Source organism: Caretta caretta, chromosome 2 (genome assembly GCF_965140235.1).
Source record: "Caretta caretta isolate rCarCar2 chromosome 2, rCarCar1.hap1, whole genome shotgun sequence".
Classification (NCBI taxonomy): Eukaryota; Metazoa; Chordata; order Testudines; family Cheloniidae; genus Caretta; species Caretta caretta.
Window position 1 is genome coordinate 41427251 of NC_134207.1, and position 24620 is coordinate 41451870.

Consider the following 24620-nt stretch of genomic DNA (forward strand, 5'->3'; position numbering starts at 1 on the left):
GGCTATCAAAACACTAAAGGGACCACTGCGGGACATCACAAAGAACTTTGTTAATTACACCCTAGAGCCCATGAAGAGACTACGTGCAAAAGGGCTCGTCTCATCAGCCTGAATTCTGGAAGAAGGAAATAAAAATAGCTGACAAGAAAATTTTTCATCTCTTTGGCTGTTTGGACTCTCTCAGGGCTGAAGCTACGAAACAGAAGCAGAGATCTCCAGGGTCAACCTGGGTTATCCCTAATGGACATTCAGAGCTGACAGATTATTATCACTGTCACCTTTTAAAACCATAGACTAAGTCATTTGTGTACATATGCTTGCCTGCTTTAACCTTGTAATAACTAATAAATTGTAATAAATAATAATTTATGACCTAGTTAATAAATCTTTAACTCATTTATTACAGGACTGGCTACAAGTATTGTCTTTGGTGAGAGATGTAAGGTACTAATTGACCTGGGGTAAGTGACTGGTTTCTTGGAAGCAACCCAAGTATCTTGTGATCTTTGGTATATAGCAACCATCTATCACTAAGTCCAGCTTTCCTGGGTAGCAAGCAAGAGGCTCAAGTGGACTGTCTGTGACTCCATGGTAAGACTGTTATAGTGCTTTAGGAAGTCACACTTGTTACTGGGTTGGTGAAATTTAACTATAGAACATACAACCAGTTCGGGGTCTCTGCCCTGTTTCTTGACAGTATGCCCTGAGGTTGGCATTCCTGTTTGTAGCCACTCCAGACAGCATGACGACACATGCTACAGGAGTGCGACTTGGAGAGCACCAGTGTGCTCTAACTCCCCTGTGTAGACCCTCCTAGCATACATTGATGGAGACCTCTTTCCAACAGGACTATGTCAATGTGCCCTAAGGAACATTTTGTGTGTGCCAGCAGGGTCCACACAGAGGACTTAGAGCACAACACACTGGTGCGTTCTACAGATCACACCCCATAGTCCAGACTCTGGCACAGCAATCATGCCAAGCCTCGCATGCAGATTAAGAACCACTTGGTCTGTTTAAGAGGCACTAGAGAGGCATAAGTCTGACAGAAAAAAGGTATTTGTCCAGGCGAGGGAAAATGGCACTGAAAAATGCTGGAGAGCAGATATCCCAGCCTGGCAAGCTGAAGAAAAGGAAATATCAATAAATAAAAGGGTGAATGTAAGTACTTACCAACATGGTTTTTAATTTCTATTTCAATTATTTTTCCTGAATGTGTCCAAAGCCAAGTGGCAGACCTGCCACATGAAATGAGTTTGACACCTCTGCTGTAGATATTATGGTTGCTAAAAGAGCCTTCCAAATGTGAAATGTGCATAGCCCATCCCATGATGGACAATGTACACATTAAAATACATAGGCCTTTAACGTATAGTGATGTTACAGAGAGGATGTGATCGATTTCATTTTCCTGAAGTGGAGGCTCAGCTTTCAAGAGTTGGGGGAACACTTGTTTAGTGAAGTATATTTTGCCTATGTTGAGGCACTAGCTAGTCTAAGAGCAATCAGTTCGTGACAAATGCAATCAAACTCAAAAACTGATTCCCCTCGGGCCAGGATTTTACCCAAGGAATTCAGATTCTGTTTTGCAACTCAAAGAAAGGATAGCCAGGCTAACATTGGTCTTGAAAAGAAATCAAAATGAATACACAGCTACCATCTTCCCTGTTTTTGTCATAATGAATACACCAAAACTCAAAAGGTCGCTGGCAACTTAAAGAAAAAGCACTTTATAAAACCAAGCAAAAGAGCCAGAGGCATCTTATAGCAGAAACAACAACTTTAAAAACCCTCATTCATAACAAAATCACCACACAAACTAAGATGTCGATGTATCTGATACACCTCTTATGAATAGCAGAAGTTTGGGAAGAAACTACCCCCAAAAAAACCTGTGTTTGTGTGTGCACGTGCAACGGAAAAGGTAGCACAAGTAGAATTGTTAGAAACTTGACATATTTTAAGGTTTTGATGGGAGTTGCAAGAGGATATCTGTCTTTTGCTTCCCTAATCCCAGACATTTTGATTCACTTTTTCACTTGCCCACCTTTAATACAGAAAGTTTAAATGTAAGATGGGGAACGTGTGGACATCGCATCCATTTTTCTGAGGCACTAGCAAATATTGGAAAGAAAGGAGAGGGAATAGGATATGCAGAGAACCCAACACCTAGAGATCTTGACTCATCCATGGGGTATATTTTATTTATAGAGATGCTGATTAACTCAAGAAGAAAAAAGCACCCATCAAAACACAGCTATGTTAAGTAGGAACCACAACCCTGCATTCCTCCTTTTGCCGTTACCTTTGCTCATTTACACAAACTGCTCAGTACCATGACAGTGAATACATCACTTTAAAACTAAAAATGACTTTGAGCAAACTTGGTATGAGTACACTAACTAAGGAAAGGGATTGGTTTAGACTTGGTGGCATTAGTGCTCCTCACCTGTGCTGATCAAAGAAGAATTAGATCAGTCGCAGACTTTTGTTATTGAAATTCTTCAGTCTGGGTCCAGCAGTGTCCATGTCCCAGGACAAGCTCTTACCCATCTCCTGCCCATTCACTTTATCCATTTTCAATTCTGTTGCAGGAAGGTCCAATGACCAGAGGTCAAGGTGTGGTCGTACAGTTTCTGCCAGCCTAGTCATCCCAGTGGGTGCCCCGGCTGCAGCCTTAAACTGCCCCCTCAGCACATGCTCAGATTGCTCCCCCAGAGGTGGACCCAAACCTACACATTCTATTGGGTCCTGACTCAAGGCCCTAAGGGTTTATCAAAACATCTGGCCCAGTTATTGAGCTACCCCAAATTATGTTTTCCCCGGGTCACTTCCTACCAGTCTGGAGCTCCTCAGTTTCGGGCAAGACGGCCGCTGGCTTAGAAGGATAATCCTTGGTGTCTCAGCCTCCTGTTCAATCTCTTTTAGCTCCCAAAGAATGGAGAATCCAAATCCTAGAGCAACCTTCACAAAGCTGCTGCCACTTCTGACACAGCTCTCAGCATCAGCCTTGCTTCCTGGTGCAGCAAACAGCACCTTCCCCTTCTCGGGCCAACCAGGGTCCTTTTAAACTGTCCCTCTGCTCGGAGCATGCCCTGTACCTATTGAGGGGTGGAGTCATCCTTGCCCAGTATTGCTCTACTCCCAGCCCTGGTTCATTGTGGGGCCTGTAGACCCCATCACAAAGACCAATCACTCATTCATTGTTTTGAGCAGAAATTGTTTTTAGTTTTAATTTATGACTGACATAGCACTGTGATAGGACTTGTTCTACTAGTGACATCAGTGTCATTTCAACGCCAGAATCTCAGAAACTGCTATAAAATGTGACACTTCTGCTTTGATCTGATGTGCTTGCGCTCTCTCTCTAGCTACATCAAGCCCTAGTTGGCTCATTCAGGCTCTTTTTTATTCAAAAGCCCATCAGCACTTTTGAGTTGTCAGCTTAAATTAATTAGAACTGAAACTAGATATTTAGCATACTAACAAGTACCCTTGAGTGCTCTTTCATAGTAACTAATCATGCAATGCATTCTATTGTGTTAGTGATTATCAGCTGAGATGTACTGGTACTGTTTCTGTGTCATATTTATTATTGCCTAAAGTAGATTTTTGAAGCACTTTTTTATACAAGCATTAAGAGACCCAATCAGTGCATTTTAAACTAAACCTCCTTAATTTTTGAAGTTAGATCGTATTTTTCTGATTGTCTTTACTTCCTGCTTTAGGGAGAAGACACAGCTGATGTTATTGAGGACTGCTGGCACATATTCAGCCTAATTCATCCAGAGAGTCTGCAACTTGATCAGTCCTGGGAATGAGACCAGGAGTGGGAATGAGACCAGGAGTGGGAATGAGAAAGAAAATTGGAGGACAGCACCTGCAGGAAGCAAAGGCAGGCGCTCCCCTAAGACTGGAGCTTCCTTCAGGGTCCTGAATGCAGTAATTATCCCACTTGCTCTCCTGGTCTTACTACCTATCTCACTCACAGGATTGCTTACCCTGAAGATGGGTGAAAAAGTCTGAGAGTGGCAGATAGTGCTACAGGTGTAGGGAACAAGGAGAAGTAAATAGATGATGGAAGCTAACATGGAAAATCTCAAGTCCTTGAGCTTGGATCCAACACAGCCACTGAGAACTTTAATCTACTGTCTCTTCACCTGCTGGAGTCCTAGACCTCATCCCTAGCTCACTGACATCAAAAGCAGTATCCCTTTCTTCCAAGCTCTCAGGGTGAACTGTGTGCATCTCCTGCACGGCTGCTCTCTGTCATGACAGACCCACTGCTTGGAAGTTGCCCAAGGTTATGCACAGAGCATCACTGAAAGAAGGAAGAAAAAATAGTGAGAGAACATGAAGGATAGGGATGTTGGTTTTTTTTCTTTAAACCAAGTCTGGTTATTTACTTCAGCTAATATTACTATTTTGAAGCCATTTAAACAGTTTTTTGCTGTTCTCATCTTAACTTAGACATGTAAACATTTTGGGGCAGAGACATGGGTGAAGTCATGGCCTCACTGAAATCAATGGCAAAATTCCCATTTACTTCTATCGAGCCTGGATTTCACCCTCCATCTTCATTGACTTCGTAAAGTATCATGTACATATATGGCACTGTATAAGTAACAAATACATAAATAAATAACAGTTATAAATAAAAACAGACAATACTAGTAACCAGACAGGAGAAGCAACACAGCTGTTGCACTATTAACATGTCAGGGTCATGGTCTATGGAAATAGACAAACTGAGCAGGAGTCTCAAGTTAAGCCAATAAAACCCTCTGGAATTTCAGGTTTATTTACAGTTATTTCCATTCCCTGTATGCAGCGTATCAGACTTTCAAAACCCAAACAAGTACACAGGGCAGCTCTCACGTCTCCAGCTGATCTAGTTTGCATATTCTTATCTATTCACAGGGTCCCTAAAAATAGGGGTGCTTCTCTCGAGGGCTCAGTCTACTGAACCAAGCAGTGCCAATGTCAAGGGCAAACAGGAGGCTTCACGTTTTCCCTCAGGCACCTTTAGCTTAGGGATGTGTGTGAGAGGTACAGACTGCCAAGTTACGTGCTCTGGTACCTTCCCAGCATGCCTGCCTTGGCAGTTCCTTTGCCATTATGTCCCTTTCCTGTCTCCAAAATGGAAAGGAGAAACATCACCCTCAATTAGCCACGAAAACCCCACCTTCCCCCCCATTCACTTCAGACCCTCGAGAACGCAATAGTCCTTCACAATCCTGCAGTTTATAAATGTTTCTTCTATTCATTGGGAGCACCTATGTTATACTAATGTTTATAAAGTTAGAACGTTTGAAGAAACTGTGTCCTGAGTGCGATGGGAATTTTCTCAACTACTGTTAATGCAAGTCTGAAAGTGCTCCATAAGCCACACTTACTCCCACCTACAAATACAAAAAGATACAATCCTAGTCTCATTGACTTCAATGACAACTCTCCCTGACTTCAATAGAGCCAGGATTTCATCCATCATGACTAATCGTGGACAGGTTTGTGTCTACCTGAAACTTTAAGGCCTGATTTTCAGTGACTTGGCTTCTGTTTTGGGAGGCATGGAACAACAATTTTGCACCCACAACTTGTGCCTGCAATAGAATGTGGTCTCAAATACTAATAATTAGAAGCCTATTATACTTCTACCTAGAATTCATTGCCAGCAAAAAACAAAAAAAAAACAAAAACAAAAACAAAAACAAAAAAACACCCCACTCAAGTAGGCAATGATTTTGGAATGCAAAATTTTACTCAAAAAAACCAGGTTGGTTGAAACCCAACAGAACATAAGGCCCTAAAAAACATGACAATTGATTAATTTTGTAGTTTTCAAACATATTATGTATTGTGCATGTTTTGCATATGAAACATGCAAAAAATATATAAAACATTTCTTTTGAAAAAGACCAGTAAAAAAGGGCAAGGTGTGATGAGAATATTAATGTGAACATTTGCCTGCGTACTTTATCTCAAACAGAAAATACCAAGGTTTAAACAATCCTAGTCATAAATTTAAAAAACCCTCTCTCTGAACAGAGATTGAAAGTAATTTGAATAGCAAATTAATTAAATTAGCCGTCTGTACTTCATAAAGCATGAAAATCAAGCAAGCAAATGATCAGAATGAAAGGAGAATTCTCAAAGTCCATTTCTGTAATTAGGAACCATTTCACTTTCAGTTATTCTCAAATGGATGTGAGGTTACTCAGACTACAAGCCATCCTTTACTCTTTTAGACTTCATCTCTGAAGGCCACAGAGAAAACAGGATTTTCATATCAAGATAGAAATCCCAAATGTAGTTGGTCTGACAGCTACAGTATTACAAAACAGAATTACTATTTTAAAGCCTCCAGCACTGGCAGACCTCTAATGTCAGCTATATAAAACCCACACTGATAGCAATCATTGCAAGGTTAATCTCCAAGAATTAGGACAGGACAGTCAGTTTTAGTATGTCAGTTTCAGCTAGGTTCCCTTTGAATCTGTTATAGCCCTTACTATCTTACACCCAATCATATAAAAAGATTGATAGATAAGATTTTTTCCAATCAAAACACATTAAAAAAGTAATAAGCCCCATATATTTAAATTTTTGGCGTATGAACCTTAAAGAATGTGTGAAAATAAACATCATTTTGATGTCAGTCATTTGAAGTGACACAATAGAGGCTCTGATGCAAGCTCTCTAATTTTCACATTCAGAGACACTGAAGTCAATGGGAAAATTCCTGTGGAATTCAACCAGAGCAATGCAAGGGCCTAGGACTTTTACTATAAGCACTTGTGTTACAATATATACACATTGTCCCATCTGCTTAGTGTATGAAAACAGCTTCCTCCATATTCCAGTGAAGTGTTTAGTGTAATAGTCAATCACTTAGATCCAGAATATTGTTTTATGAATCAGCAGGAAAGTAGCTACAGAAATATGGATACATAGATCTTAGTTTTAAAACTATCACTTAAGCTAAGAAGATTTCCTATCAACTATTTAAAAATTAATTTTTAAAAACTCACAAATATTAATGGAGGGGAAAAAGTGTTTTCCCCCATGTGACAGGGTATATCAGATCCTCTGAGGCCCCCTGCTAGAGGCCTGGTGGCCCTGCCACACCCCGCCCCAGAAAAGGGCAGTGGAGAGGGTCTTCTAAGCTGCCTAGAGTAGCTGTGTGGGACACAGCCAACCAGGGCCCAGAAGGTCAGTATAAAAAGAACTACAGGGCCAGAGTAAGTTCCAGTTCCTTGCTAGAGCTGGAGTATCATGGATGGTGTGTGGCTGGCTGAGGGAGCTGCAGGACCTCCAACCAGGAACTGCTGCCAGAAACCAGGGAGAGCAAGAAGGATCTCTGAGCTGGTTGCGGGGACTTGATCAGGACAAGGTCCTGAGGTAAAGGTGAAGATGGCGCAGTACCACAGGGAAGTGGCCCAGGGAATTAGAGGAGCAGTGCAACTTAGATAAAGGGACACAGTGGACAGCTGCTATCTACAGGGTCCCTGGGCTGGGATCCGGAGTAGTGGGAGGTCCCAGATTCCCCCCAATGCCCTTTAGCCACTGGAGGAAGTGGCCTGGACATTGAGGCATTGCAGAGGGGGAACTGAACTACAGCGGTCCAACCGGAGAGCTGCAACCAGAAAGGCCCTAAGAGGGCGAAGACTGTCACCAGGGAGGGAGCCATGGGGCACTGCTCTATCCCGGAGCAGGGACAACTTGTGGGAGATGTTACAGAGGGCACTGAGAGACACCCTTGTTGAACTTGTACCCTGGATGGGGTTTTGCTTTCATCACACAGAGCGAGACTCAGCTGGAAGGCTGAGTCACTGAAGACACATGACAAAGGGGGTGTGCGCAGGTACATGCACTTGGCCAAGGGGATGCTCGCAAAAGGTGAGTGAACCCTGTTACACCCCATAAGAGGATAGAAGGTTTTGGTAAAAGAAATGGATCTGGATCTGTGACGGATCATGGGCCTCAAACCTGCACCTGTGGGTAGCCCAGCAGTACTCAGACCAATGCTCTAGCATGCAAAGGGCCCCACCTATAAAGTTCCTGATAGAGTGAAATGTCCAGTCCCACCAATTAGCTGGGAAGCTCTACTTAAACCAGAAAGCATCACAGGAAGTTGTCTGAGAAACTAGAGGTTTCAGAGGAACAGCCGTGTTAGTCTGTATTCGCAAAAAGAAAAGGAGTACTTGTGGCACCTTAGAGACTAACCAATTTATTTGAGCATGAAGTGAGTTGTAGCTCACGAAAGCTCATGCTCAAATAAATTGGTTAGTCTCTAAGGTGCCACAAGTACTCCTTTTCTTTTTGAGAAACTAGAGAAATCCTTGGCTGGTTGCTACTACAGACCCTGCGTACTTGCCAGACTCCGAGTCCTGCCTTTCTGCCTGTGCCTGGTTCCTGTCCTCCTTATCCCAGACCCCTATATTCCTGGTTCCTGCCATGCTCCAGCTCCGTTTCTGTGCCCTTCCCCAACCCCTGGCTTGGCATCTAACTCTGTCTCCAACTCTGATCTTTGGTTTGGCACCTGACTGACCCCAGCTCTGGTCCCAGGTGCCTCACTCTAACCATTAGGCATGACCACCCACACCCAGTCCCTACAGCTTGCTCATACCACTATCAACTTCCAAGTCAGCCCACCAGAGGTTGGACCCAGTGGTATTTGCCATACCCTGCATGTGCAGTTAGATATCTGAGCATTGCTGGTGCAGAACATGCAGCTGGCCACTGAGGATCAGGCATTGTGGGAGCAAGACCATCAACGTCACATGGAAAACGCTGTGAGCCTGTCTGGCTGTGCTGTCACCTGAGCTGGGACCTGCTATCCATCTGCCAAAGTGTTCTGATGGGAGCCACTCCAATTTTCGAGGCTTCATGAAACCATGCTGGCCCTTGTTTTTGCTTCAACCACAAATGTACGCTCCTGGCCATACCAAGTTAGGCTTGGTAGTCAGCCTGCTGACAGGGGAGGTGTTGAACTGGGTCTCTCTCCTGTTGGAGGCCAACAGTCCAGTTCTATCTAACTAGGATGCCATGCCTTCTAGGGGGCAATATCCACAGTCTTCAATGACCCCAACCACGCCCCCCCACTGAAACTCCACAGGGGTTGGGCACAGACACCTTCTACACAGCTCACTTCCAGCAGCTCGGATTGGACATGGAATGGAATGAGGGGGCCCAGTTATGTCAGTTTCGATGGAGCTTGCAGGACAAGGTTAAGGATGAACTTGAGACCCTAGCGTGTCTGGACATCTTCACAGATCTTGTTATCCATATTGACAATCACCTACATGAACGACAGGAAGAAATGAGAGGGGTGTCACAACTGCTTCACCAGCTGCAGACAGACCTGACCCACCAGCATTTCGCCCCTGGAGAGAGAGCATGCTGGCAAAGCCTTAATACATGTTACGACTATGGGGAGCCAGGCCACGCTATCTCCAGTTGCCCCCAAGGAACCCAGGAAACAGTCCAGGGCTGGTGAAGGGGGGCTAGCCTGGGCATCCCAACAGAGTATCCCCCTAAAACCCAAACTGAGGTCCCCATGGAAGCACACGCTGGCTCCCGTTGACTGGTACTGCACCTGCAAGTACCAGTCAAGTTATGAATCCTGGAGCCTCTCCAACCACCCCCTCTGCAGCAGACTTTTAGCGACTCTCATGCAGTAGACACCTTTAACAATGCAGAAGCAGCCTGGACACTACAGATTCCTCTGTGGCCCAAGACCATTCCAGACCTGGTAGAGACCATCGACGAGCCGCTGTTATCCTCCACACCAGTGGCCGCAGGAACTGTTCCTCTCAAAGTAACTAACCAAGGGCATCAAATGACCCTACAGTTCAATGCCAGCCATTCCCTGCACTTCCCTCTGATCCTGGGTATCCTGTGGTTGTCCCGCCACAACCCCCTTATCAGCTGGTGCAAACTAAAAATTGAATTTCTCTCAGAATTCTGCCCCCAGCACTGCTTGCCCCCAAAGGTCACACGGGGTAGCTGGCCCAGCAGAGCTGCTGGCTAATTCTGGTCCTTGACTTCATCCAAATACAGTGACTACAAATGTCTTCGAAAAAAAGAACACAAACACCGTGCCCCTGCACAGGGACTATGACTGCCCAATCGAGCTATAACTAGGGGTCAACACTCCGTTTGAGTGGATATATGCCATGTCAGAGCCCAAACCAGCCAAGCTGCGTACCTACTTTCAGGAGAACCTAGCCCAGGACTTTATTCATAAATTCTCTTTGCCTGTGGAGGCACCAGTCTTCCTTGTTATAAAAGGATGGAAGCCTCTGACTACATGTGGACTATCGGACCCTACATCAGGGCACTAACAGAAACAGAGACCCATTATCACTAATCTCTGAGCCAATGGATCACATGAGCACCATCTGAGTATCCACAAAACTAGACCTCCAGAGGGCATACAACTTAGTACATGTTAGAGCTGGAGACAATGGAACACAGCCTTTTATGTTATGGTCACTTCATTATCTCATGATGCCATTTGGTTTGATGAATGTACCCACAACATTCCAGCAATTTATTAATGAGGTATTCTAGGACATTCTGGGCCAATACATGGTAGCAAAACTGGATGATGTACTTATTCAGACAGTGCCGAACAAAATATGCACATCCATTCCATCCTGAAGCAGCTATGCCAACAAGGCCTCTATGCTAAGCTAGAAAAATGTGCCTTTGATCAGTTCTCCATAGGATGAACCCGAGGAATTTTATCTCCTGCCAGTATCGAAATGGACCTGTGCAAGGTAAACGCAGTCCTTGAGTAGGTGGCGTCATGGAACGTTTGCAAACTAAGTCTTCTGAGGTTTGCAAACTTCTATCAGTAGTTCATCCCAAAGTTCTCGGAGCAGATTGCCCCTTTTGCTGCCATGCTCTGCAAAACCACCAAGTTCCTCTGCTCTCCCTAGGCATATCAGGCCTTCAAGAATTAAAACTGACATTTTCCACCATTCCCATATTGGTCCACCCCAACACCTCACACATCTTTATCACTGAAGTGGAGACTTCCAGCTGGGAAATCAGAGTGCTATCCCCAAAGCATAGTGCTCAACAACTGCTACATTTGTGTGCCTTCTCTTCCAGGAAAAACACACCTGAAGAACAAATTAAGACCACCTTGTTGCCACTGCCTAGAAGTGTCCCAGTATCCTGTCCAGGTATATACCAATAAGAACCTTGAATATCTGTGTAAGGCCAAGGCCCTTAACCAGCAACAACTTCAATGGGCCTTATTCTTTTTGCTATTTGGTTTCACAATCTCCTGTCATCCAGGAACCAAAAATAGCAAAGCTAATGCTTTGTCCAGGAAGGGTGAATATTACATTGGCCTAAAGGACTCTAAACCTAAGGACTAAAAATGTTTGTATCCTCAAGCCTCATAACTTTCTGACTGTGGCTCCCTGCCAAGATCTGTTCATTATACAATCAGCCTCAGAACACAAGATCCCTGTAGTCAAACAGAAGCCATAAGTAGGGAACCCCAATGTCCAAGATGAGGTAACTTACATAAAAGGCATATGTTCCTCCCCGGGCTTCCAAGAATAACAACCCTACAAGTATGTCATGACCTCTCCCCCTTCCCCCGTGGCAGGACATTTTGGCTCCTTTAAAACTCAGTCCCTCGTCTCTTCTGGTGGCCTCAAGTGCAGGCTACAGTTCAGACTTACATGGCCTCTTGCAAAGTATGTGCCCGCTCCAAGGAGTCACGCAATAAATCCCTTGGACTCCTGCATTCCCTTTAGACTCCATCAGGCCCTTGGACAGTCATCACCTTAGATTTTGTAGAAGAACTACCTAAGTCCAATGGGTTCACAAACTACCCTCATCTCAAGAAATTCCCTGGCACTGGGTGGACGAAGTTGTCCACCACTATGGCCTTCCAGAGTAAATAGTTTCTGACTGTGGTGCACAATTTATCTACTGCTTTTGGAAAGAAGCTTTCCGGATGTTTGGCATCTGCTTCTGCCTCTTCTCCTTTGCCCTCAGACAAACTGTCAAGAGGAGAGAACCAAGATGATCCTGGAGTGCTATCTTCGATGCTTCATAAACTTCCACCAGAACAATTGATTCTTGCTTCTATATCAGGCAGACTTTGTATACAATAACTCATAACATGCATCTACACAGCAAAGCCCTTTTCTCTTGAACTATGGGTTCCACCTTGGTTTTCCCTGGAGCTACCCACCACTTCCCACAACCACCAACCCTGGACTGGATATAACAGATGCATTGAACCCAAGACAACTTGAAAGTTTACTTGGAGGATGCCAAGAAGAGCTACAAACCATATGTAGACTACCGACGACAGGAGGGGCCAGCCCTTTCAATAGGCCAGAAGGCATGACTCAACAAAAAACCTACATGTGAAGAGGCCATCTATGAATTGATGTTCCTTGGCTCCTACTGAGTTTGCTGGCAAATTAGCCCAATCACTTTTGAATTCTATTCACCCCGTTCTCTCTGCATATACCCAGTTATTGATATATCACTCCTGAAGTCCTGCATTCAGGACCCATTCCCCTCACCGCTCCCACCCACCACCACCCTGCTGTTACATGTTCAAGACCATGATGAGTATATTGTCCATGAAATCCTTGATGCCAGAATCAGATGGGATAGACTCTGGTATTTTGTGAACTGGGAAGGCTACAGTCCTTAAGAATGCTCCTGGGAACTGGCAGAGAATGTCCATGTTGCTGACCTGGTAAATGCCTTCCATGAAAGCCACCCTGAAAAACCTAGCCCACTACTTCCCTGAGGGGGAGGTGATGTGAGGGATCATGGGCCTCAAACCCAGGCCCACAGTTCCCCAGGCAGTGCTCAGACCATGGCCACCACTCAGCAGCTCACATGAATGGCTAAAGGGGGCCAGCAGAGCTCTAGCTTGCAAATGGCCCCATCCACGAAGCTCCTCATTTGGGGAGATGTCCAGCCCCACCACTTAGCTGAGAAGCTGTACTTAAACCAGAAAGAGTCACAGAAAGTTGTCTGAACAACTAGAGGATTTCTTAGATGGCTGCTACTATGGACCTTTCCTGACTCCAGAGCCCTGGCTTCCTGCCTCCCACTCTGTTCCTGGTTCCTGTCCTCCTTATCCCAGACCCGTCTGTTCAGCTTTCCTGCCTCGCTCCAGGTCACTGTTCCTGTTCCCTACCTCTGCTTCTGCCTCTGGCTCTAATCTTTGATGTGGCACCTGACCGTGAATGCGATCCCAGGCTCCTGATTCTAACCATTAGGCATGACCACCCATGCCCCAGTCCCTACAGGATCCTGAATTCAATGGAAGTTTTGCCATAACCTTCAGTGGGAGAAAGAAAGTCCTAAGTTACCACTAATCAATGAATTTTGTGCCATTTATTAGCCATGAGAGAGATACTAAAAGTTTCTGAGAAAAGACAAGGACTCCTGCTTCTGTAGCTCCATGCAAATGTATTATAAATATAATAATCTCAGAACCAGTACTATTCATATCCTTATTTACTTTTTTTTTTTTTTAAGTGCTAATGAACGTGCTGATTTGCAGCTCTGTTGACTCTAGTCCTCCCTCTGTTCACCTCAGGGCGGCTACATCACAGCCAATGGTAGTGCAGGCTTTTCCACACACCCTAATAAGCCACACCACTATTCTGGAGGGATCTCTGCTAGATGTGAAGGGGTAGTTTGTCTCTGTACCCATTCAGTTAACAGGCAATTGGATGAGACTACTGAAAATATAAACAATCAGTTCCAGTGTGGTGGTGGTTTTGTGCCGTAGATATGCCTTTTGCAATAAAAGCCAAACTGCTAGGATACTGTAGTGAAGCAATGTTTAGGAGACATAACCATTACCAGACTGCCTAAAAAATACTACTGCTTCAGAAACAGAAATGAAATACTGATAATTAAATGCTATATACTTACTGGCATCATCCATAAATTCAAATTCGCCCCCTAAATCAGCACTTGGTAAGTGGTACTGATCAGGATCAGTCAGGGCACTCAGCAGGATCAGCAGTACCACTGAATTGATGATCTACAGAGAGGACAAAGGGAAAGGTCAGGATGTGTAATTTCTTAGTGAAAATACCATAGAGTGGGATATGCTAACTGCTGCAGAGACAGTGTTCCTACTGTGAAATGCATTTAATTGCCTTCTATAAATGCCTTCAAATGCCATTTGAATAGATTGTATAGTTTTTCTTTGTACCAGAGCCCCAAATTACAGGATAATGACAAAACCCCATCAACCCCTTTTCCATTTGCCTCCCCGTTCCTTTAAAAAAAAGGAAAGAAAGAAACAAGTCACCCCTGACAAGACCACTCCATCTACCTCACTGATCCTGTTCTTTTGGATTATAAAGCATGATAATAATCTATTTACAGTTCATTCAGTTCCTGGAATTACAATTATTTTTAAAATCCTAACTGAGATTCTTATAACTGAACAGTCTCCAGTCACAAATTACTAATCTGGATAATGATAATAAGATGGAGTTGATGAGTGATGAGATCTCTTCCTGGCAAATTGCTAGGTGGCTGTAGATGTGTTTGTCCACTGAAAGAGGCTAAATGAGGCTAACATTCAAGCCGATTCGCACTGGCTGCTAAAGCAGAAGCCTTAGGAGGAGCCCAGGGCAAGGACAGATTGTGATATTTGCTGCTGCATACGCTTCTGTCCCATGTGACTTTGAGAGATCAGTTCATGTATGCTGAAGAGTTCTGTGAACAGTAACACTTAAACTAGGTGTAATAACACAAGGCCAACCTAAGCAAAGGGAGGAAGAAATGGTTGTATGCAGGGTATGAAACATGAAGTATTAGAGAACTAAAAAGACTACCAAGGGCCAGATTGTCATACCTTTACATGTGATGAACAGAGCCTTAGACACCACTTTAAAGTGAGGGGAGAAAGTGAGTAAGAGCATCACAACCTGGCCCCCAAATGAAGAGTGTAAAAAATTATAAGACAGAGAAAGCATGATTCTTTTCTACTACTAAGGAGACAAATGGTCAATGACCTACTTTTTTTAAACTTAGTTATTTTAACAATATAATGGAATTCACATATTTGCTTCATGCTCTCTCACAGAAGGGTAGAGAACAGATGATAGAAACAAATATATACCACTCAAGAGGAGAAAAAAGTACAGAAGAATTTAAGATGCATGTGGTACGCTATTAAAAGTATGAAAGCATCATCCTTTTGTATGGATGTATTGAAAGATTTTTGGAATACTGTTAGAGAGCACTCTTTTCTCCATTTGGAAACATTCAGATTTCACATATGGTGGAACAACCCTTTGTGACTCCCTAACACAGCACAGTAGGTACCAATCAATACATGGTTAATTGCCTAATCAAAAGTCTATTTAACTCAGTGAGAATCTTTCCATTGACTTCAATGAGCTTTGAATCAGGTGCAAAGATTAGATTTGGTCTGATACTGAAATTTAATATACTTGTCTAATAACTGATTTTTGCAATACCTTCCAAAAAACACGTGTGATGAGTTGGACCCCCCTTTCCAGGGTCCCACTGAATCCACCTGTTCAACCAGCCTGGGCTCCCTCACTCTGTCCTGCTGTGCACACAGAGGTAGGGACACACCCAGCTGCAGAATCACACAGTCTGCAATCAGCTCTGTGTGGGAAGATTCAGCTAGGGGAATTGTCCAGAACTCTGGTGCACACACCCTCTGGAGTGTAAACCCAAAATTATATTGTCTTGTGCTATAGAGAGAGCTATACAGCATAAGCCAGTGGTTCTCAAACTATTGTACTGGTGACCCCTTTCACATAGCAAGCCTTTATGTGAAACCCCCCTCTTTTAAATTAAAAACACTTCTTTACATATTTAACACCACTATAAATGCTGGAGGCAAAGTGGGGTTCGGGGTGGAGGCTGACAGCTTGCAACCTCCCCATGTAATAACGTCCCGGCCCCCAGTTTGAGAACCCCTGGCATAAGCTCATGAAATTCACTCCCTCCCTCAATGTGGAGGAAGATATGCACAACTTCTCCCCCCCCCCCCATTATTAATTGCACAAACTGTTTTAGAATAAACAAAAACAAGTTTAACTACAAAAGGTAAATTTTTTTACTGGCTACAAATAATTTCTCACCCTAAATGTTGTTTCAAGCAGGTTGCAGAGTTTCTTGAAGGTAAACTGCACTGCTTGCAGCATAAATCTCCAGGGATTCCTTTCACAGGCTGACCTTTCTCACCAAGGCTCAGCCCCTGCTGCTGCTGCCGCCCCCTTCCCCAAGCTTAGTTCCTTTGTTTCTTCAGGTGTTTACAGCAGTCTTCTTCTTGGGCAGGAAGGCAGTGGAGAAGAGCCCAGATTAACTCACTCCCCGGCCTTAAATAGGATTTACAGATGGTGGGAATCCTTTGTTTCCCAGTTTTGACCCCCTTCCCATGGAAAAGTATCAGCATTTCAGGATGGTATTCTGTACCAGGTAACATTATCACATGACCCTGCAGTGTCAAAGCAGCATCCCAGGAAACTTCTCAGGAAGGAGGGATATTAGTATCTTCAAAGTCCTATTGTCCTTCCTAATGGCCCTTCCAGGCTGATTGCATACTGTCTGGCGGGCATTCCCCAAGTGTACACACAGTTGTAATTGTTACACAGTCAATATTCCTAACTTCAGATACAGGAGTGGTACATCCATACAAATTGGATAATTAATTACATTCAGTAAATCATAACCTTTCCAATGATACCTCACATGACCCATCTTGCATAAAACATCTTAGTTATTCCATATTCATATCATAACAATATTTCTAAAAAGAATATGGGGCGTAATGTCACAACATGATCTAGTAAAAGAGTAAGAGAAGATTACACCACTTCGCTGGATTGGCAAACACAAGGCTGGTAATGAGCATGTGGAGAGAAATCCTCATCCCATGAAAGCCAACAGGAATTTTGTCATTCACCTCCGTGGGGCCAGGATTTCACCCGAGGTGTTTCATACTGTCCAGCTAATGCATAGTGTAATGAACAACAAAAATACTTAGATAGCATTTTTTCCTCAAACTGCTTCACAAACATTAAGTAACTAAGCCTCACGTTACTCCTGCGAGGCATATTATCCTCATTTTATATATGGAGAAAGAGATATAGAAAGGTTATGTGATATGTTTGAAGTCAAAGCAAGTCAGTGTTAGGAACTAGGCTTAGAACCCAAGTCTCTGACTATGAAGCCAGTGCTTTAGCGATTAGACTGCACTGCTTCTTATGAATACAGCTCTACCCAGCAACTGCTGGGAAGAAGGTAGGAAGATGGAGAGACAGGTTTAAGGGGCCAAATTCAGCCGTCTTTGCTTTTGCCTCCAAAATGCCATAGGGAGACCACTGAATATATAGACCATTCCCCTAAATCTACATCCTGCCATGGCACACTCCTTTGTGGCTCTGGATGACTTGCACAGTTTGAATTAGGTGAGTTTTTGAGGAGTGGGGAACAAAAGGTGGGCTCTGCTAAGCTGCCCATCCTGCACTGGCAGAAGGGGTGGCCTTGATTTGACTCCAGCTAATTTAGAGTAATGAAACCTTTGCCCCTTAACCATATGGTTAGACAGCCAGATACTAGGATACAATTGCAATGGATACCCTAGAAATACCTTAGACTAATTAGATAGAAAGATGAGATAGAGGATAGTCAAAACAATTACAGATCTTATCAAATACACTGATGTAAGAAAGAGGTTGTACCTTCTTAACTGAAGGATCTGGCTATTGAGAGTCCTCTCGCTAAACTCGAATATACCCTTCTACAAAACCTGAGAAAACAGACAGGCATTGCAACTTATCCGAATGTAATACAGAAGTGGGAGCTGTCACAGCAAAGGGAAGCAAGTCTCAGAATAAAGGTCCTATCACTAAAAATGCCCCACCACCAGCCTGCTCCCATTTAAACCAGGCAGCAATTAGCTCAATGACCTCCGCCAATATCAGACAGCTTTGTACCACACAAGGAGAAAGGTGGTGTTAGCCAGGACCAAAACACCCTATGGCCTTATAGGTCAAAACTAAAGCTTCTAAATGAAGTTGCAAAGCACCTATTTAGATACTTATATGACCATCATCACCATAGTATCTGAGGCCTAGATATTTAAATGGATTTATGTGTTGCCCCAGTGAGTGCCTTGGAAGCCAAGGCAAGCAACCAGAAGGCAGTGCTGATCTGAGTGCACATATACTGTGTTAGTGGTGTGAAGCAACATTAGGAACTGTATTGTGCACAGGCTGAATGGTCTGAATAGATGTAGCCCTATGTAGACCACATTACAGCAATCCACTCTCAAGGAAATGACATATAGATAACTGTAGGGAACCCACAACTTTAATAAAAAGCTTATATCCTCTTACCCATGTGCAGATGGGGAAAAACAACCCACCCCCCCAAAAAATCTTGACCACTGCTGTTAGCTGGCCATCCAGATACAGCTAGAGATCCAACAGATGTGGCACCCGAGTTGTGATACAGGAAAATGAACAACTGGCACACTCCCACAACCGGAGAACTAAAATAATCTCTGCCATCTCTTCCACTTGTTTCTCCTCATGCAGAAGAGGAGGAGCCAAAGAATGGAAATGTTACAAAGTACCTTTGGGGAAGATAGCAATTTCCCCAGCATTTCCTCATAAAAAGAGAAAAGAATTGATCTTCAATCCATGCAGGGCTCCATAGGCAGGTCCACAACACCTATGGTCAACGGAATCAAAGGACAGATCTAAAAGAATCAGAACAGACATCTATTGCCAGAAGGAGATTATTAACTAGTGCAATCCCCCTAACATAAAAAGGCCAAACCTCAAACTGAGAAGGACTGAAACCATCTGAGGAATCCAGATATTACTATAGCTACCTCACCACAACCTCCTCAATAACCTTTCCTAAATATGGGAAATTTTAGACACAGACAACTGGAGAGTTTGTCAGTTCCTATATGGTTTCTTACGTGGGGGGTCCAGTAATCACTTATGGCAAGCAACTTGCCTTCCAAAGAGAGGACAGTCAACTCTAAAAACATCCTCAACATCTTCCTGCTAGATTTCTCTAACCAGAGAAAAACACATTCTAATGCAGAGGCCATAGCTCTAACCAAGTCCAGCTCCTCTCATGTCTCAGGGAGTGACACCATCTAAAATTCAAGCAGAGAAAGCTGGTTTTCTCCTCCTCCTCCATAGATGATACTGCAACCATGGAAGCAGACATCTTGGCCTAAACCCAACTGATCTTATCTGCAGAGAAACTTGAGAACTCCTCAGATCAAGAAACATTCAGTGCCGTTACTAGCTCTTGGGAGCAGGGGCATCATTTTGTTGTATGCAGAGCTAGTAAAAAACAGTATTTCAATATAGTATTTAACATTTTTGAAAAACAAAATTTTCACCAAAAAAATCAAAATGACATGATTTTTTTCTTTTGCAATGAAAAAAATTCAAAATGAATTAAATGAAAAATTGTTTCCAATTGACAAATTTCATTTTGTTTTTTTGAAAACTGAAAAATTTTGTTTTTCAATTTAAAGTTTTTAAGTTTGCTTCTCACCTCCTTTCTTCCCCTTTCTAAAATAATCTCCCCCACGCTTTTTCCCCCCACCACTTTCTCTCCCTCGTTTCCTTCTCCACCCCCTTGTTTCCAGTGCAGTACTGAGAGTTCTAACCAAACAAAATATCTCAATAAGAGGTTATAACCTGAGAAAAGGAAGGAATGTAAACACGGGAGAGAGGGGAGGAAAAAACCACCAAAAATTTTAGCTTGAAACTAAACATTTTTAATTTCCAAAAAAAAAAAACCCCAAAACCACAAATGAAATTTTTCATTTAAAAACAAACTGAAAAATTTAGTTTCACTTGTTTCAAAAAAAATTTCATTGAAAATATGAAAACTTTCAAAAACAAAACAAAAATGTTAATGGAAAGGTTTTGTTTACATCAAAAAGGCATTTTTCATCAAAAAAGGTTTGATTAAAAGAGTTTTGACTACTTATAGTTATATATCTGTGAGCACAATAAGGATCTGATAGGGATCTCAACGCATTATAAATAAACTATAAGAAGAATCAGGGTTAACCAGTTTGTGCATGACTGATGCAATTCTGCAAAATGGAAGCTTATGGAGCTTCTACGATGGAAGTTAAATAAGCCAAAATTTTCTTCACTTCCTCACAGACCCTGCATGTTGATTTTACAAACTCTTTGTTGCAATCAGACTTGATATAGGAGTTCTCTCACTGATGAGCTATTTGTCATAGTTCATCCATGACCCATGGTGACTAGGAAGAGTTACACTGGGAAAAACGGTGTTTAGGAACCGTTGTATCAACAGGTGAGGACAAAAAGACTATGACAATGACATACCAGACCACTGATATAATTGCCTGTTGGCTGCATAGAATTCTTCCCCAATCATCGGAAACTAGTTTCCATCAGCCTCTGAGGGGAGACCATTAAAACATGTCTTTAGTCCTGATAGGAACGGAGCACCCCAGCTCAAAACCAAAAGAGCTAACTAATGATCAGCCCATGAGTTAAACACTGAAAGCCATGAATATTAAAATAATGGTCTAGGATTATAATGGCTAAATAACCCTCTTCATACACACTCCTCCACCAGATTTAGTCAATACTGAAACATTCATATAGTAAAATAAATCACTTTTAAATATGGGAATACTTATGTCCAATATTGATTATGTTCACTTCCAGTTCCAGCCCCTACAATTGTTCCCACAAACCCTCATTTAATACAAATGTACTGATAAAGGAATTCAGGAGAGGAAATCTTGGTCCAATGTATACTCTAAGCATTAAGATAAAATTACTAGATCTAATACACAAAATGTCCTTCCATCTTTCTGTTAAATGCTTTGGGGGTCTCTCCCCTTATATGTCTAAGTCCCACTGACATGGCTAATGGGAATTGCTTACACATAAGGAGAGAAGTAACGAGCCCTGTATGCTTGCAGTGCCATTTTTATGCTTGAACCCACGTGTACAATAACCTACTGTACATACTGTATTCTTGTTTTCAAATCTGATATGTAGTTGTATTTTTCCCAAGGAGATTAAATTGGAGGGTGATAAAGATATAGCAGTTGTTACAAAAGTCTGGAGGAAAAAACAAAACTGCTTCCCCCCCTCTCCCCAAGGGTGATCTATGCCTTAGATAAACTATATAAATGACAGGCGGATTTAGGAAGAAATATTTCAATAGAAGAATGGAGCAGATATGGCCAATAGCCAGTGGCCTACAAGTTAGTCAAGGAAGTCAAAGTGAAAATGCTGAAATACAGCCCAACACACAGCATGTAAAAAAACGTGAGATTGTTTGGCTAATTTTTCTTATTCAGACATTTTCTGGCATTATTAAAAAAAAGAAACCAATAGTTAATTCTTTTTAATATAAATATAGATTTGCTTATCTTTGATCAGAAACTCATTATCAGATATGCTAACCAAAGAAATTCTATGCACAACTTAGGTTTGAAGAATAAAAGTAATGATTAACAATGTACTGTCAATAGCCAGAAAGTGATATTGCTCCAGAAAGACTTATAATTGGGAAAGCTTGAGTTCAGAGGTGGGTGAAATTATTTGCAGAAATAGTTTGTCAAAAAATGCAGTTTTAGCAGACCTAGAGCTTTTTGGGAATTTGACTAAAATTCACTGAATAATTTCAGCCGAAACTTTTTCCCCCTCCCAAGCTGGATTCACACCAGGATTTAGGCACCATTCACAAAACAGCCAGAGGAAAGGACGGAGGTACCTATTAAGTCATTTTCACTCACTGTCTCTGGCCCAATAACTATTCAAGTTATTTTACACAAAGTGGAACCGCTTCAACTGGAGAGACTGAGATCCACCCCAGAACATCCCCTAGCCCAGAGGTTAGAGTGCTCTATTGCAAGTTCAAATTGGAAATGCAAGTTCAAATCCCTACTCTGTATCATGCAGAGGGAGGAACTGAACCCAGATCTCCCACATCCCAGGTGAATTCCCTAATCACAGGGCTAAGGTTATAAAGGAGCTGCTACCTTCTGTTCTGGGTGCTTTGTGAATCTACTTTCCTTGCCTTTGCTTTTTATTTTAAAAATGCTCAGAAATGAAAGAAAACATTTTGTTTCACATTGAACAAAATATTTTGTCAACTTTTTTGATTTGCCAAATTTCTTCAGAATTTTCGGCTCAACCTAAACCGAATTCTTTTCCTCCCAGAACTGCCAGTGAACTGAAAAGTCAGTTATTTGCCCACCACTAGTTGAGTTGCCTGTCAGACTTTATTCCAACAGTGGGTAAACAGGAAGTTTTAGGACATGCAAAAAATCACCCTGCCTTCAGGAACAAGGTATGAATACCCACACACCCCCAGTTGTTCAAATATCTGAACCTCCAGGACTATATAAAAAAAGGACTCCTTGGATTTTGTGTCACCTTTCTTGTTCCTCGCTATTCTATGTACAGTTTTATGTTGTTTCAATATATATGAAACTTATCAAATAAGATATTAATTGAGATGATAAAATTCCAGTGGAAGATGGGATCAATTCCAGGGATCAGAAAGAAATAGTAAAGATACCAATAGAGGCACAAACTTCATCTATTAACACCTAAGTAAACAAGCAAAGGATCATGACACACACTATTAGCATGAAATAGATTAAAAGGGGATGATTTGTAGTCCAAGACTGTTAACTGTATCCATCTCTGTATGCAAAACAAAATATGTCTGATTCTGATGAGGTTATATAAAGTATGTTAAGCCAGTGGCTCTCAACATTTCTAGACTACTGTACGCCTTTTGGGAGTCTGATTTGTCTTGAGTACCCCCCAAGTTTCACCTCACTTAAAATCTACTTGCTTGCAAAATCAGGCATAAAAATACAAAAGTGTCACAGCACACAGCTAAGATACAGCCCTGTGATTGTGCATAATGGAAAATTAAGGCATAGCACTAAGAATCAGGAAAAGTGTATTGTATTCCTGACGCTACCACAGACTCACCCCATGAGCTGGAGCAAGTGACATAGGCCCTGATTCAGCAGTCTCTCTCTATTCAGCAAAGCACATAAGCACATCCTTAATTTTGAGCATGTACTTAAGCCACCAGAGATTCACTTAAGCACTGGCTTAAAAATGTTTTATTAAACTGGGGGTTTATACTCTTGCCTCACCTTCCCTACCAAATGGGGATTCTTCCTTGCCTCAGAAGGGTGTTGCGAGTTATGCAGGTACTACAGTGATGAGCACCTAAGTATATAAAAAATAAACTACATTAATCTGGGTGGAGGAGGCAGGTAGAAAACTACGTAACAGTAATCTTGATTTTAGCTTTCACGTTATAATCCACATGGAATCTTTTTTAAGTATTTTTTTTAAAAAAGCATCGATAAAAGGGCATAATTACATAAGACACTCCTGGAGTTCAGGAAATCTTAGAATGCTGTGCCTCATACAATACTAATCTTCCAGACGAAAGAAGATATTTATGAATGAAGATGGTTCTGGCTGAGCAATGATTAATAGTGAAATACTATTTGAATTCTCTGTGTCAGACAAACCATTGTGCTACATGTTCTGAACATTACTTTTTTTTTAAAAGGAAGCAAAATTATTTTATACATAATAATAGCTAACATAACCCAAAGGGCTTAATTTAGCATCTATCCATAGTAATTGTTGAAATGAGCTTCCCTATATATAAACATTTTAATAAAGCTGAGGACATTTTCAGGCAAACAAAAAAACTGAGTTAAGATGTTATGGTGGAAAATATCTATAGAATAGTTAAGAACCGATTGAACTATACTTTTGAACTCTAGTTCTTTCTAAAAAGAAACAACCCAAAAAAAAAACTAATTAAAAAGTCCAATCATATTTTATAACACCTTGATATTCAAAGTTATTGTGACACTTGGAGAAAGTCAGAAAACACAACCATACAGATCACCTGAACTATCTTAATTCTGTCCCCGCTCTCTCTACCCTTCCACCCCACACGTTCTGTGCAGCTTTTGGCACAGAAGGTTTTAATAAGAATTTGAAAGAGGACAGTTTGTACATTGAGAGGACACCTGACCACTTCAGCAGAACAGTGCTTTTAATTTCAAGTTTGATTTATATACTCTTTGGCTCCTTCACGGAATTAACAATGGGTCAGGAGACCTAAAGTTCTTTATCCTTTACAGGTAGAATTTTAGGTACATTCTTTGTCACTAGAAGGGGAAAGGAGAACGAAGTAATTTCATATTCTGATTCAAGTGAAAGCAAGAGGCCATTTTAGTTCTTGAACCAACCTAATTGTTGCGGGGTGCTCACCAACTGTCTGACCCTCGTCACAGAAACTATGGCAACAAAGAAGAGTAATTTAAGGGTCATCAGAGGACATGGAACCTGGGGGTGGGAAGCTGGCTAAAGTAGCAATGGACTAGAGTTAAGTAGGAGGTGGGAACAAGATAGGTCATTAAGCACTATCTGATAGTGTCAAGAAGCATCAAACCCTTCCTCTGGGAATTTTTTCTTTGGCAGGGAGAAATATGCATCCATGTTATCAACTGAGTTAGTGAAGGAGAAGGGGGCTTGTCA

General features: G+C 42.1%; 1 protein-coding gene across 2 annotated transcripts in view; it reads right to left on the reverse strand.

The window, feature by feature from the left end:
* The window catches only part of LAPTM4B (lysosomal protein transmembrane 4 beta), a 128550-nt gene that overhangs the window by 87255 nt on the left and 16675 nt on the right, over positions 1–24620 (reverse strand). Inside the window, exon 2 of one of the 2 annotated variants that reach the window (XM_048841305.2) lies at positions 13939–14050. The exons of the other annotated variant lie outside the window; for it this stretch is intronic. Within the exon in view, the coding sequence (XP_048697262.1) occupies positions 13939–14050 (112 nt within the window). The remainder of the gene's footprint in view (positions 1–13938; positions 14051–24620) is intronic. 2 annotated transcript variants of the gene reach the window in all.